This window comes from Nestor notabilis, unplaced genomic scaffold (assembly GCF_000696875.1).
Source record: "Nestor notabilis isolate BGI_N333 unplaced genomic scaffold, ASM69687v1 scaffold28288, whole genome shotgun sequence".
NCBI classification, from domain to species: Eukaryota; Metazoa; Chordata; class Aves; order Psittaciformes; family Psittacidae; genus Nestor; species Nestor notabilis.
In genome coordinates this window covers 2160-18750 of record NW_009941898.1, presented here as the reverse complement: position 1 = coordinate 18750, position 16591 = coordinate 2160, and the positions used below count along the sequence as shown (strand labels likewise).

Genomic DNA, 16591 nt, shown 5'->3' with positions numbered 1-16591 from the left:
TATATATATATATATATGTGCATAAATATATCTTTAAATATATAGAGTCATGTTCTGTGTATGTGTGGCTTGTATGTATCTGTGTATGGCTCTGTGTGAGCCTATATATGTATTTTTATATATATATATATGCATGTTTGCACACTTAGGTACGCACATGTATTTGAGCATATGGCTGTGTGTAGGTCTGTATTAATGCAGTCGTATCCATCAATATAGCTGCAGCACTAAGGCAAGACCAGTCCAGAGTAAGCAGCTCACCCAAGTACAGCAGCAGCACATTAATTACGTGACTCTTATTTCAGCCTTACTGAAAGTAAGTCATTAAATAACCAAAGAGCAGCTGCAGCAGTGGGGTGCAGGAGCAGTGCTGCCTTCCAGCCAGGCCAGCCCTTACCTGCAGCCTCAGAGCTGCTCATCAGGACCATTGGCACACACCTGCAAGGAATGTGGATTGTGTTTATTCTGTGAGTAACTGGGAGTAGCTGCAGGGCTGTGTCACTGCACTGCTTGGGTGCACCCAAAGCATTAGGAGCTCAGCAAGAATGCCCATGACAGGGTGAATACAGCACCCTTATGTTTAAGAAGAGATCTGTGAGGGTCCTTTTCCAAAAGTCCAGAATCAACATTTTCATCCTTGTGATCCCCTAAAACAATTACAATCAAATTTCATAGAAGGCACAGTAGAAAAACCCCATGACGTTTCATTCCTGTGATTAACAATAGGCTATAAAGCAGTTAATTCTAATTGCTGTATCATCTCAACACATTTATAAGGTATTTTGTTATTTATTTTAGTTACGAAGCACTCTCTTGCTATAAAGATTTACAAGGTTACATGTCACAAACCAGATTTTTACACTTTTATGAGCAACAGCTACGGGCAGCTTAAGTCTCACTTCCCAGCCAATTGTACGTACAAAGCGCGTCCCACATTAAAAGGCTTTGCTGTTAATACTGGTGTTACTGGACAAGGCAAGCAGCTGACTTCATCCTCCAAATTTCATCAAGATCTTGTCCAACTTGCAGATCTACATCCTCCTCAGCCTTTCCATGAAGCTACGGAGAACTTACTTACCTACCGCAGCAGTGGATGGAGAGGGTTATCCAGATGTGTCTTTAGGGTAACTGCTGTCACATCGAGTGACAATGGCTCTCGAAATAGAGCAGCAACTGTGACCAGCTCCGTTTTTGAGTCTCGTTTCTTTCAGAAACCTTTTCTCTCAGTACAAGGAAGTGCTTCCCACAATAGCCCATCATCTATTTATAGACAGTGATAAAGATGTATTTGCTGGGAGACTGACGTCATTCTAACCACTCTCATCATTACATTTCGTAATGGAAATACTGATTAAGCAAGAATGTGAACTTTCAGAATCTCACGACCATAAGTCTGGCCACTGCTATAGATAAAAGAATTCAAGTGAAACATGGCCTTAATGATGCTATGGGTAAACATGACGTTAACAGCACTGCAGCATCACTATGATTAGCTTAAATGGACACTTAACTGAGGCTACAGGTAAAATAAGCCAGGCCAGAATGTACAAAAGTATCAGCAATGACACTACCTGAAGCATAACGGATGTGCTGAAGTGATTCTTACACCAAAATTAAGATTTTCTTAACTCCCTGCACTTCTGGGAAGTATTTGCTATTTGTAGCAGAGAGCAAAACTAAATCACAACTGCAGAGTCTGTGTGCAAAGGTTTATTTTGAGACTCCATCAAGACATCCTGCTGTACAGGATCCAATTTGCTAATGGCTTTTAAATACCATTAGATGTTGAACGTGATGTGCTACTGACAACAAGTTTTACTCAGTTCCTGCAACTCCAGCAGTGGAAAATAACCACTTGTGAGATGCCCCATTCTGTTCCCACTGAGGTTAGCACAGTTCTATTTGGTCTTCTTGAAGCAGCTTTCAAGTAGTGTGTTATCAAAGCTCTCTTTTCCCCACCCTTTGGCTCCTGAGCAGCCAAATCTCCAGTAACCACAAATGAGCTTGAACATAAAGTGGCTCAAGTTCAGTAACAGCATTGCTATAGAGCAGCCTTTACAAAACACAAGTGTCTCTTAGATCACTGGGGAAAGTAAGTCCATTGAAATCAAGCACAGGAATAGAAAACAGCCACTACGTGTTCTAGAAAGTCAGGTAAAAAAAGCTGCTGTAAAAGTATGTTTTTAAGAGCCCTTAATTAAAGCCATGAACAGAATGTTTCAAACCAGAAAAATAACAAGATGTTACATATCTCCCTTTCAAACCATCTGATGATGCCTGGTAGCATGAGGTAACTAATACATGCACCAGCCCAAAGGACACTACTACATTTCCTCATTCTCCATAATCATACAATCTTCCCAGTAAAGTGGTATTAACTCCAGTGCTAAGAACTGCACCACTTACTTTGCCACCTCCACAGGCTGTGCTCGGCTTCTTTCAAGAGGAATGAAGCTTGGAAATGAGCCCCTCTGAGCAGTGATTGTAGGATAATGTGCAGCTTTTAGTGCATGTAGCAAGGTGTGGAATTAGCTTATGTGGTGATAGGAAACATTTTTAGCTTTGAAGAAAAAAGTAATTCCTAACACATCATCTACAAGAGTGCAGAAAAAACAGCCCTCAGCGTGTTGGAGGAAATACATACATTTAATACTAATAGCACTAAAATAAGAGAAATAATAGTACTACATAGCCTTTAGCTTACAGCAGAATCCAGGGATCAAGGAACACTCTTCTAAGCCTTCCAGCAGAATCCAGGGATCAAGGAACACCCTTCTAAGCCTTCCAGCCTCAGCAGTCTGCTGTTTGTCCTGCAGGTAGGGGGAAAAATGGAGATTTCACTTCAAATGAGGTTGAGAGCCCACCAGAGGCTGCCCATTAAGGACGAGCTGTGAACTGCAGCACCAGAGTCTCAATAAGGCTACTCTAAAACTTAAGACACAGATCTCTCAGAAGAGCTCAAAGCAACACACATCTTGTTTGTAGGGACAAGGTCTCCGAGCAGTGAACAGTCATACCTGCAGAAGACTTGTAGCAGGTTGATCAACACAACTGAAGAGGACTCGGAGGAGGCCAGGATCTGTGTAGGCTTGCACGGCCTCCGAAGCCAGCTTCCAAAGAGAAGGGGCAAGTCAAGACCACCCCACTTCCTTGCCTCTTCTGTGTTATTTGCTTTTTGTTACCCATCACACAAGTGACACGAGGCCCCTACCCAGCGAGGTCCGACCACAGAGGGTTACCTCTCCTTTGCACAGGGGACGATCCCACCCAGAACCATCTCCTGGTGCACATGAGCCCCAGGGAAGGGCCACCCAAACCCCAGATCTGGAGCTTGTTGAAGTTTGGCATGTTCCTTCTTCAAGCTGCAAAACACGGGCGTTGCTGCGAAGTGTCAGGAGAGCCGAGCTGAACTGCAGCTTTTACATAACAGCATCTCCTTCCCTCGCCCACCTGCACTGAGTCAGCACAGCAAGTTTTCCTCCTCTCTACGTTCCCATTTCTGCATCAGCAGAAGGGTACCAGATCTCTGTAGCCACCACAAAAGAACGCAACAAGAAACAGTTAAAAAAAGGATTTTCCTCCATGTATTATCACTCTGCAGCAGGATTTCTTTTTTACGTTGCTACTAAAGCAAGAGATAACACAGAAAATTACATCAGGTCTTTTCTGCCCTCTGACTCATGTTCCTAAATAACTCTGGTTGACGCATTTCTCCTGACTTGGCTGGAATCTAAGTTTTTCCTCTTTTAACAAATAGAAGTGGCTTTCCCCTTTCCTTCAGCTTTTCCAAGTGCAGATTCTGAATACTTCCACTATTCCCAATTGTAGGAAACGAAAACAAAAGCCAAGGGATTCCACCTGCCAAGACAGTCCACCTACCTCACTGCCATGATTATAACGTGCAGAACCTACTCTGAACATACCTATCCCTGCATCAGTGACGTACTAAATGGACTCACTACATCCAGCCACTAAAAACATGGCCAACAGATTTACTAGGAATAATTAAAAGCTATTTTCTTACAAACTTATGTATGTTCTACATCCACCTACAACTGGTTTTGTATCAACTCATAAGCAGCATTATTAAGTACTGAAAAACATTAAGGAACTGTGATGAAATGCAGCCACAACGGGCACACGACACCAAGAGAGATATGCTATTTTATTTAAAATCAGACCACAGTAGATTACAGAAAGACTTATGCAAACAAATCCACTGTATGTTTCACAACTTGCTCGGCATATGAAACTGCCCCTGTGTTAGACCGTCCACGATGAGAGAGGAACTGTTCAGGTGCAGGACGACTCTACCTCCTCCGAACTCGGTGCTTGTGAAGTAGCTCTAGATTCAGGCTAGAAGAATTGTTGATTTGAGCTCTGTAAGTCATTACTCCAGTTTGAGAGGGCAGAGAAGTCCCAAAAGAGGTCGAGACTGAGGTTGTGGAAGTTGGGGCATTAAATGTAAAGGTTCCCCATGACTGGGCTGTGCCCAGGGCTCTGCCTCCTGGCATCACATGAAAGCTTATACTCTAAATAGTCCCTCCATGGCCACTGGTACAAAGGTGACCTGTGTGGATCAGCTGTGCCACAACAACTGACCCTGCTTCTCTAGGAGACAGCACTGAAGTGCAGCAAAACTCATCCTTGAGTTAAACCCTCCAATGCTGATCATCAATCAATCAAACAACTTAACCACATACAACCAAATTAGTCATAACTTACAAAACTGCATACAAAAGACTGGCAAAAGTAATGCCATCCAAAGAGAGCATTTTCAACACTACCAACACTCTACAGCCGTGTTACACATCGTGTTTAAAAGGTTTTTCTCCTCTCCAATTGCTTTGGGGAAGTATATGCTATTTGCAGCAGACATTAAAAATCCTCAAGACAACATTATAATATATATATATATTTTTGGCAAGCATACTGAGCCACCCCCTCTCAAGTCTCAGCTTGCCTATGGCATTTTAATCTCACTATCTTATAAACAGTGCAAATTAGTATGAGTCTAACATCCTAGCCATAGCAGAATTTATTTATTAGCTATAACAGAACAGGAGAAGCTGTCGGAGGGCAATAGGTTGAAAGCACTGACACATCTCTTGCCCAGCTCCTTCAGGTTAGTGTTTTGTAGAAAGGATTTAAAACAGCTTTCCACAGTCATCCTTCTCCTTGACCCTTAAACATTACCACCAGTCAAGTATTTATTTACAGTTTGTGCGCACACACACACACAATTAATGGCAAAACGTTTTCCATGAGCAGCTGGATTTCAGTTATGAGGTTGCTATAACTGAAACATCACATTAGTTACATCATCTATGTTCGAACTTACCCACTGGTGAAGGCAACTATAAGCTTACAAATAGCAGATACAGCCTTTGTTTCTTCTGAAGTATGAGGGTGAGTTTTCTGTGAAACAAAGTGCTCTTGAAGAGCCCTTGAATTAGAGTTAAGCAATGGCCATTCAAATGATAAAAATGCTATTATCCTAGTATTACAATCACAGGTAGTGATCCTAAGGCACATCAGCCACATGCATATGCAATAATGCATTGTTTTGCTTTCAGACAGAAAAATTGCATTAGCTTTGTCTGTATTTCATTTGCACAAGAGTTTGTTTCTAGATAAAGTATCCCTGAAAGGTCACGTTATCACAAAAGGTACCAAAAAGAGAGAAAATTTAACAAGTAGTAAAAATATTTTTGGACTACTAATACCAATAAAGTTAGATACAGAAAACGCAGTGCAAATTCACAATACACTTATCTATCACCTCCACCACTTCTGAGGATGTACAACCCTTGGGAAAAAAGTTGGCACTTGATAAGTGTATAAAATATACCTGGTTGGTTTTATTAAGTGTTAGCAAAACTGATTTGAGAGTGTTTTAGTTGTTGTGTAGCAGGCTCAAAGTACAGGTTTCTGTACTCTGTCACTACCCTGGTAGCCCCCAGTCACCTTAATTCTTCCTAGGACAAAAAATCATTTCTACAGCGGACTTATGTTTAGCATCCAGATACAAGAGTTGCCATCCAAATACCAGCACTAATAGCACAGCAAAATTACTTTGAAACGAGTCATAATTAACCATGCTGATACGAAGCTTCAGTAAGAAAATAATACCAAGAAAAGATATTACACTAGTTTTCAAAGAAACACACCCTGTACCATCACTAGAATACAGAAAAAACACACTTTGCAAACAAATCCAATGCACATTGCTTCACAAAATTCCTCATCTACAGAAGGTTTCCAGACTTGCACTGGGGAATTGGTTCAGATGCCAGTAGCACTGACCAACCTTCTGCTCTTTGTGCTCCGAAGGCAAAACAAGCCAAATAACCATAGTTGCAGAATAGAGAGCTTCCTGTTATGAGCTTCATTTCAGATCAGTATTTGCGAGCAACCGCCACACTCCAGAGGAAATGATTAAGGGACAATCAAGGGCCTTACGTAAAGGAAAAAAGAAGAGACTTTCTATTTTGACTGATGCTGTTTGTAGGACAGTGCCAAACATGAAGTGCATTCCAGGAGAATGGTATGAGAACGTTTTAAAGTCATGCAGGGGCTATGACAGATTCTGGACTGATTGATAACAAATTTAGGGACACATTCTGTGCAAGCAACGAGTGTTAAGATTTCCTCGCCCCCCCCCATGCTCGATTAAAATACCAACATGTGTCTGCACCTTGGGTTTCAAGAGTCACATTTGAGAGTGAAATCTGAGGTCCCTTAAGAAGCCTCCTTGTCCAGTGGCAGAAGTCAAGAATAGACTATGTAAGATGCAAACAGCCACCATGGAGTTCAAAAAGCTTCTCTGTTCTGCCTGCTTGCAGAGAAACATTAACTGTAAATTCCAGATAGAGGGGCATGCCAAAGACTGCAAAACTAAAGGAAATGGGTAAGTTAAAAATAGTTCTGCCAAGCGAGAGACTGAGGGATAAAATGAAAATGGTTCAAGTGGGCAATTACATGATATGAAAACACAGTATTTGATTAAGAAATACCCTGCCTGGATTCCTGGAATCACATGATATCAAAAGCTAAGCACCTGGGTAAAAAAATCACTTCTGTATTCAAGGTGTGGAGAAGAAAAAAACAACATAAAAAAAGTTCTAACAGGCAAGGAAATAAAATTGCCTGGTAAAGTTTCTATAAAACTCTAAACTGGCTCTACAAACAGTTTAGTTTAATTTCAAGAGACCAGGATATCAAGCTATTCAGGAGTGGGAGGAGTGCGTACTTTTGTTATGAAAAGCCTAAGGTAACAACTGAAATGTAGAAATGAAACTCTTGTAACTTGGTACTGCCTAAAAACCATGCAACGTTTTCTGACAAGAGTTTCAGCTCAGTGAGCTCTGAAAACGTGTACCTGGCCACAAATGCTGCTGTGTGGCCACACTGCAAAGGAAGCTGACATGGCCCACTGCAACTCTGTGCCCAGTATTCAGATCTGGTTGTTACTATCCAAGCACCAGCACTGATCAATAATTCTTTAGAGAGACAAATAGCTCCCAGTTTGCCACTCATACATCCCGCTGCGATGGGAATACATCAGAAGGGGATGCTGATTTACCATCTCTAAAGAATTCTGAGCTTGATTCGATTTGTAACGTCAGGAAATCCACTGTCCATCCTTTCCCTATTTGATGGATTTACAAACTGGAGACCTATCACCTTCCCAGACAAACCTCGTTGTCAAACTGATCTTTGAAAACAAAAATAATCACATTTACCAAACGCAATTGCAAACCTCTGCACCACAGCTCGAATTTTGTACTCCATTGTGCAAAGAACAGAGGTTTTCCATTGCTTACATGAAGTCTCTGATGGGGAGAAGAAGGGAATATAAGCACCAATACATAAGTTAGGCGCACCAAAATATTCACTGGAGGATAAAGCCAGGATGTGGCGGAAGGCGAGGTGGTCTTTGGGGAAGAGCTGGAGGATACTGTGGTACAAACTGAGATGGGTATCCTGGCTGTGGCATTTGACTCGCAGACTGAACTCCTGGTCGAGGTGGGAGAGGAGGATACGGAGCACCTGGATAAGAAAGAGCTGGTCCTGAACTCATGGCTGCAGTAAACGGAGTAGGAAAGCGTCCTGCTGGGACTGAAGAAGGTGGAGGGGGTGGTATTCGTCGGGGCACGACCGAAGGAGTGTTTGCATCCGAAGTGTAGGAATCTTGAGGTGCTGGTGTTGTCTCGGGTGCTCTGGGCTGAGCCTGTGGCTGAACCTGTGGAAGTTTCTGTCCCTTGAGCACCATTTCTTGGAGCTTCTCAATTTTTACACGTCGCAGGTGAGCCAGTTTACGCTTGCTCTGGTACTCATCAATGAAGGAATCCAGTGGTATTTCACCATCAAGAAATTTTTCTGCCATATTCTGTCAAAAATGGAACAATAGATTAGAAAATGGCATCCTGCAAAGGGATCTAAATGGCTTATATCCTAAAAATAGGATTGCACTGTGATTTTCTAGCCTGCATATGGAGGATGACTGGCATACTAAAAATTCTGAGCAGCATTTTGAGTTAGTTATTACTCAGAAGCACTGGGAGTTAAATATAATCTTTGCTTAAATTTATACTAGAAGCAACAGCAGTAAGAACATCTGAATCTTGCTCTGAACATTCCCCTGATCATCAGAGGTGGGAAGAGACCAAATTCAACAGCTTTCCAGATTGTCAGTTAAGCTGAGTTACAGCTCAGTACTGCTTGCAGTGCCAACAGAAACACTAACTCTGCAAGACTCGGTACAGAGAGGCAGATTATTGCTAAGCCAGGTTTCATACTTGCGGCTTTGGGTAAACGATGTTTAATAATTAAAGGGAAGTGACTATACCTACAATCACAAAGTTCAACTTGCCCTGGGACTGTCTTTTTGTGGTCACAACTCAAGGCCAGTAAGCAGATTTCTTCCCCTGACACAGGTATAGAAAATGTCCTACAGGCAAACCAGCAAACGAACCCAAACATCTCCATTATCCTGAAACAGACCATTCTTCAAGCACTTGTTTCACAGCAAGTGGTGCCTGCTGGCCTTAGACAGATATGTTGAAATCATAATGGAATATTTCACCAGAAATAATGAAGGAAAAAACCACCATTTTTCGTGAGGTTACTGACATTTGTAATGGATTAATACATACACCAGGCAAACACCATTAAAAAAATATTCCACATTGCTACACTATGAATTTGAAGGCAAAGCCAAGGAACTAAGACAGCTGGGCTTTCTTTTCTGAAAAGGAGCATTTTCTCTCTTAAACTTCAAAGACATTAAGGCTAAAAAATTCACTCCGATTAAAAAAAACCTTGCTGAAACCAAATGGCTGTTCACTGAAGTTGAAAGCAAAGATCAGACCATATTCTTTAAAAGATCCCTTTCGTCTATTACATGTTCAACACTTCACTGCAGCTTTTGTACATTCAAGTCCTCAGTAACGTGTGTAAGTGGCAGAACTCAAGTGTGCTGTCATTACCTCTGTGTCTTCCTCGATCTTAGCCCCCTCTGTCTGAAGCAGCGCTAGCAGTGTCTCCAGTGAAGCATTACTGGATTGTCTGTCTGTGATGGCACAAAAAGGACAGTAAATGTCAGCTGGCTCTAAGGGACTTTGAAGCTATACAGCCCCAGCAAGCATAAGAATTTCTAAGGCACATATGTACCACAAGCATACTCCATTTTTCAAGACAGGATGTTCTACAGTAAGAAAATAGATTAAGTAGTTCAGGAATATTGTCAGAATGCTAAAAGCTGAAATGTAATTACAATGCTGTAATATCAAAAGACAAAGCACTTGAGCAAGTGCAGTATCAGATGTACAATACTTCGTGATTCAGTTTGAAATGAGAAAGTTAAATGCAGTATTCTGCTTGATTTATGCTTAGCCCCTGAAAATCCAAACTGTTTTGCTTTTTAGCAAGGTAAATGCATTTTACCTTAGAGAAGAGTAGATCAACAATAGACAGGTAACCACACAGAAAGAATCCACAGTATCTGTTACTAGGTGTAACATACTTAATAAATCATTGGAAGCATGATCTATTTCAAAACTAGACAAGAATGACATTTCATTTTGTACCCTGATTCACACAGCTAAAAATGAGACACCAACACCCAAACAAAACATGCAACAGATTTACATTCACTTAGAAAACAGCAAATCAGTACTGTCAACAGAAAACATTACCTAGTTTTGTTTTCTTTATCTGGTATGCTTCAAAAAGAACTTGCAGCTCACGGTATTTTTCAGTCAAGTTTGATTTCAAAGACTCCAACTTTGGCTGGTACAACAGATTGCCTTCTGCCAGGCTGCGGTTACTGGCAAGAGTCATGTCCTTGCTGTGTTGAACATTTTGGGCCTGGAAATGCAAATAATAGTATATGAAATGACAGTGAAAATATTAAGCAAGACTAATGGTCATTTAGATAACGTGACAATTTCAAAACTTCTAAAGATACTACTAAAGTAAGCTCTCTGTAAAAATTAACACCATAGTAATGGACCTGCAAGTAATAACAATACTTTTGGACTTTTATGAGCAGTGGGAATGTCTACTGTTTGGTGGGTACAGTCAGCTTCAGCTATTGTACTCCTTCCCATGATTTCTTTGGGAAATCCTTTCTGACAAACTGTATTTTTCCTGCTTTACTGATAAACTATTTTACTAGCCTATCTAGAAGGAATAAGAAGGACTATGCTGCAAACAGCATGTTGAAATCGTCTAAACTGACAACGGACTGTTGAAGCTCACAGAGGAAAGACTTTCAGAGGAATTGCACTGCGAAGGAGGATCTCTCCGTTCAGCTCTGAGCACCTGTGAACGAATTGCTTTCTGAGCAGGAATTAATACTGAACTGAAGTCACTTTCCTGCACATTTATTTCCACATGCATCAGAGAGCTCACTAAACAGTCTTCCTTTCCAAGCTGGAAATGGTAATTACTTGAAGAGTTTGTGTTGTGGACAAGGACTCCCTGGAATCCTTCTCCTTTGAGTGGGGCAGAGCTGCTTTTGACCGACCAGAACAGAACAAGAACTGCGTTCCTGCTGCGCTGAACTGCCCGCAAGAGGTAGGTTTTGATGCCATAGTAGTGTTACTGGGTAGAACCTAGTCTGGGCACTCATTGAGATGCTTGTGCTAAGTGGCAGAGGAGTGCAGCTGATGTCACCCAAGCTTCTTCTCATTCTTGTCACAGATTTACGCAAGGTCTGACCGCTGGCTGTCAGATCAGACTTCTACATTCACGCTCTGCTACCTGCAGGTGCTCTGTAGGAACTTTTCCTCATTATTTGACATAGATGCTGCTTCACCCCACCTCACACACCTCTCTTACTATTCCCCCATGATGAATGTTGACAGATAAAGCAACAGTTGCTCTAAAAAACCCCTTTGAATCCCAGCAGATGCAATAAGACTGCAGAAGAATGTCATCCCTTATCCTAAAATGCAAAACACAAGGACTGCATCATTACTGTTCCTTCTCCAGAATATTCTTCCCCAGCTATGTTAAATCAATCCTGGATTGATACCAAAAGCTTGATTTTCAGTTTAATCATTCTGTTTACCATATCCCAGCCCAAAGAAATTATTCCTAAGGAATAAATGACAATCCTCACAAAACCAAGATTCGGCGAGATTCCGAGTTTCCTCATACGCACACTTGCACACAATTTTACCAAGACAGTCTTTATGAGCTATGGGAAACCTGACTGTTGAGGGAAGCCTGTCCTAGATGTCACATTAGATTCATTAAAATATTCAGACATCAAAACAATAAAAAATAAACAAAACCACAAAACACAAGAAGCCATGGGATCTGATTTCAGCTTTTCAGTGAGAATCAACAAGTGGGGTAGCTTTCCCATGGCACAACAGATTGATCCCATTAAGCTGCCTTCAAAATCAATGAAACTTTCGGTGTGCCTTTCATGGCCTCCCACATTAACATGCCATTTCTAGCACACATCATCCCTGCTTAGCTGTAACAGATTTTATTTATGGACAGTTGCAGTTCAGTGCAAACACTAAGAGTACAGTGTTCTTCCTTTCACACTCATGGGTGGATATAGGAGAGCCACACCTCAGGAACAGGAAAAGACAAAACCCAAATGAGCTATTTAAAAGGCCCAGGAAAGGACAGGATCAGAATTCAGGTGGCCTTGGCAGTCTGAGCACAGAACTGGGTGCTCAGGTAAAAATATTTCCCAAGCATAGCAACCGTGTCTTTGAAAGCCATTCCTTCCTTTTGAAGTATTTACACACCACTTAACCTGCTGAATTCGAAACTGGCTCAATGTTAAACACATCTTTGTCCCCAGATGTTGCTCTTAAAATACCAAAGTTTTACTCTCCTTCACCCTATTCTTGCTAAACCACTTAAAAAAACCTATCCAGGATAATGCTGAGTCCTAAATTCTACATCAATCAAAATAGAATGCTATTCCAAATTGTGAAAATTGGAGGAGCTGTACTTGCGATGCTGTTTTGTCTCCTCGAGATTCTCACATCAAGCCTAAACAGGCTTCCAGCTCTACGCTTGTGTTCAACTTGAATCCTTTCCAAGAATAAAAAGAAAATCCACTCTTCTCACTTTTGAATCCAATGCAAGATAATTTAAACTGAACTGGTTGCTTCCATTTGTGTCTGCTCATACGATCCAACACTGTTAAGACTGTTGCTTTCAGAAAGCCCCCTATTTTACATTTCTTTTTCTAACAATGATGAAGGGAACTAAAATACACATGACTTAACAGCTTAATTACTGGCACCCAGCTCCTTCCAAATCACCTGCCATCACCACAAGCTTTCTTAACTGGCTGTCTTCTGAACTGCCAGCCAAAGAAGATTGCGTGCAAAAAGATTCATGGTTTCTGATGCCTCTCCTCTTTCACCATTTTAATGAGCAAATTATTTCCTTCAAGTGACTTCAGTTTGATTTGGTCATTGTATTTTCACTGCTTGTAAGGCTGATACTTTCATTTCAAAGCAGTTGCACAGTCAGTCTGGGAAGACCAGTTTTATGAGTGAACTTTGATCCTTCTGCAGGATGAAGAACACGTATATTTCCTCTAGAGAGAAAAAAAGCCAGCAAACACAAACCTGGAAACCCTGGAAGAGCACAAACCCCTGAAAAGGAACCTTTTACTGAAATTATATATAAAGAAGAAGAAAGGGAAGAGCTCCAGATAAACAGACAGAATAAGGGAAAAAGCTTCCTTAAATCAGATGAGGCTTTTGTGGTGTTTCTAAACATTACTTCTGAATAATTCTCCTGCCTCAACTACCATAATGTCTCTCAGCAGGACTAAGGCGAGGAGGAGGAAGCAAATGCCTAACTTTCTACACAAGATTTTCTGAATAACTTTACTTTCAAATCATTTCACATTTGTAAAGATGAATAAATATCAGCATATGATATACTTTGTCTTGTAAAATGAAGAAAAAAAATCAGTAGTATAACCTACCTACATCTAAACCTGAGCAACATCCTGTCCTGTCCTTAGCACCTGATACCCAGCAATTGTAGTCTAGTGTAATCTGAAGCAAAAGTCTTAAAGATACTTGTTTTACAACTGAAAAAAGGTGTTCATAATCACACTTCGAGTTACAGTGCTTAAAATTACACAAGACTTAGTGATTCAGCTTCTTCCATATTATAGCACTTCTAAGGGCATGCTTTTCCTAAGTTGAAGAAGCAGCACGACTGACATTTAATGATCAATTCAAGTGTCTTCACTTCCAGCATTAGTCTGTGTGATGCTTCTTTTAAAAATAGACACTTAAAGAGATGAGAAACATAAAATGAATCTCACTCAAAATCGTAAGAACCAGGTTCCTCAAATAAAACCTGAGGAGCTGGTGAAAACCCATCCACCTGTGTTCAATGCATTTAAATGCTTCATGTCAGAGGTAAGTTTGAAGTCTGTGGAATGAGTGAATTTATTTCACAACAAACAGAAAAGATATAACCTCAAAGCAATGCAACTCGAATACAGTCACGATTTTACAAACCAGACTAATCTCTGGCACTGATGTTAAGGTCTCTGTAATAAACTTTTCTGCAACTGTTCCACTGCATTTGGAAGTTAATTCAGGGAATCAGAAAAGCAAACACTGCGAAGTTTGCCTTAAAAGCCCTACAGAAACACTTTCAACACTGACTAATTTAAAACAAAATGAAAAAGAAAACACTCCAAAGAGTTGCAAGATCATCCAAGGGTCAAAGATACAGCATGACCAGTCTATTAAGATTATCAATGCAGCACAAAGCATGCTTTCAGCACCCATTCACAGCTTTCCGCAAGCCCAAGACAATAGCCAAGCAAGGCATAAATCCAATAGAAGTTATTTTGTTGTCAGATGTGTTGTGTGACAACATGGTGTTATTAGCAGGAACTGGTACGGTATCAGATGTCCACCTGCCTACTGGAAGTGCCATCTAAAAAGAAGTTCTTAAGAGAAATAAGCAAACAGCATGAGATTCTAAGAGAACTGCTAACAAAACTATTGAGGTCATGAGCAATTCAACAGACAGGAAACATTAATCTGAGAAGAGATGAGAAATACCAGTCAGAATCACGAGACACAATGAGGCAGGGTAATATTGAAAAGAACACATGTTCTTTTTTTAACTACTAAGCTCTCGCTATGAATTCTGAATGGGACAAATGGGGCAACAATACTGAGCTGCTTATAACAGGATTTTAATGGCAGAAGGATGGCTCACCACTGAGCAGACCACTCCACGCAAATTATGCTCACTGCAAGAAATTGAAGCCATGGACACACAGTGGTTATTAAAGACAAAAAAAGTGGTTTATGCAGCACTTCAGACCTTAAGATGCTTAAAAAGTAAGTTTCTTTAACTGAAATCATTCGACTAATTTTACTCAAGGATTTATTTAATAAGTACTTCCAAGAACAGGCAGCAGCAAGAGCTTTGGGAATTGAGAGTCTACTGCTTTCATCAACTGTATCTTTGTTTCATCCTGCTTTTACAAAAGGAAGAAAAATGCTGGATAAAATTAAAAGAGAAGCTAGTACTGGCTTAGCAACATTTTACTGTTTAACATTTACTCCAAAATAATGGTTTGCAGCAAGAGTTATCTGTGCAAAATGTCCCCAAGAAGTGTCCCTCCTGTTCATCCATAAGCATGTTCCCAGAAGAACTGCCTCCAGAGATGCAGTCTGAGCAACCGAAATCCCAACTACCCACAAAGTCCATCAAGTGCTGCTGTAATTATAAGCTTGCTTTGGCAAGCACCGTGGCAAGTAGTCTCTCCCTAGTTTCAAGAAAAAGTCTTTTAAGGAGCTATAAATAAAGTTTTGTGTGGCACCATTTTAGCTGCTTTATAGCTAGCATTAAGTCCACATTAGTTTTAAGTTTCTCCGGTCTTGCTCTCGCCTTTATCTTTCCCACATTCTCTCTTTCACTTACACATATTTGTAAATCAGGAATAAATTATGCAGTCACACTGGGGAAGTATAAGGATGCATGTTTGGAGTGTCAAATTTACCCCTGAAACAGGAGCTGACAGGTGCAGAGTAGGAGAATAGAGACTTCTTTTACACAAGATTTAAGTGTGCTTCTCATCTAGTGCTGGTGTATGGTAACACATCCTCTAACAACATCTGTTTAGTAATAAATATTAATACATATTCCAAAGTCATTAGATTTGCTAAATTTAGGTCTTCTGATTAAGTACTAGCTTTAAAAATAACAAAATAAAGGTTAAAAGGTAAGTTTCAATTCCTAAATGTTTACTGAAGAGGAAATAGACACCCAGAGCTGCAATTTGCACTTATCAGGCACAGGCAGGTCACTCATTTGGTGCTTAGCTGGAAGAGAAAAATCTACAGTTGTCACCAAGTCTAATTCCTAACTTTGTAACTAAATTTCATGTTTGCCAAACAAGAACATAACCACTTGCACAATGTGGTTTTTGGACAGGAGTGGGAATCCCGAGCAATCTGGGCATGCATTCACATGAGTTTTAACTTGGGCTTTCTGCACTGCCTGATCTTTTCAACTGGCTTTTGAGAAAAGGGCTATGCTCGAAAACCCTGTTTGTGCTTTCCAGTGTGCTCTGGAGTGAGAGGAAGGCAACACCTTTCTGTCTTCTTGATTTCCTATAATTAAGGTCTTGAAGAGCAAATATTTTTTGGCAGTAGAACCTTAGTGGTCAGTAACACGACGGACGTCACACCGTTACTAAAGTGACTTTCCAGTAGATAAAAGGAAAACACATTACCACCAGTCTCAGGTCACAAAGTCTTCCATTTTGCTGTTTAGAGTTATCATCACACTAAAACTGACTTTCACAAAACAACGTACTTTTATTTCATGAAGGTGAAATAAAATCTAAGATCTGTCGATGTGCTACAGAGATTAACCTCAAAGGATTATTAAAGAAAAACCCAACCCTCCTCAATTTTGAAAGACTAGGAGTACCAGACAACTGGCTTCCTTCCTTTTTCTGCCAGACAAGATGTTCGTTGTTCAAGCCCACAGGCTTCGAAAACAACCTTCCAGACAGAAAAAGCAGCAGCTTAGCTCTTTGATGCCATATTCTCACATA

General features: G+C 40.6%; 1 protein-coding gene across 1 annotated transcript; it reads right to left on the bottom strand.

The window, feature by feature from the left end:
- Positions 1–7757: 7757 nt before the first annotated feature.
- Positions 7758–10367, bottom strand: VPS37B (vacuolar protein sorting 37 homolog B (S. cerevisiae)). The gene is made up of 3 exons (XM_010021122.1): positions 10200–10367; positions 9492–9574; positions 7758–8392 (listed from the first exon to the last, which is right to left on the bottom strand). The coding sequence occupies exons 1-3, from the start codon at positions 10342–10344 to the stop codon at positions 7895–7897; spliced, it is 726 nt and encodes a 241-aa protein (XP_010019424.1). The 5' UTR covers positions 10345–10367; the 3' UTR covers positions 7758–7894.
- Between the last annotated feature and the right edge of the window lie 6224 nt (positions 10368–16591).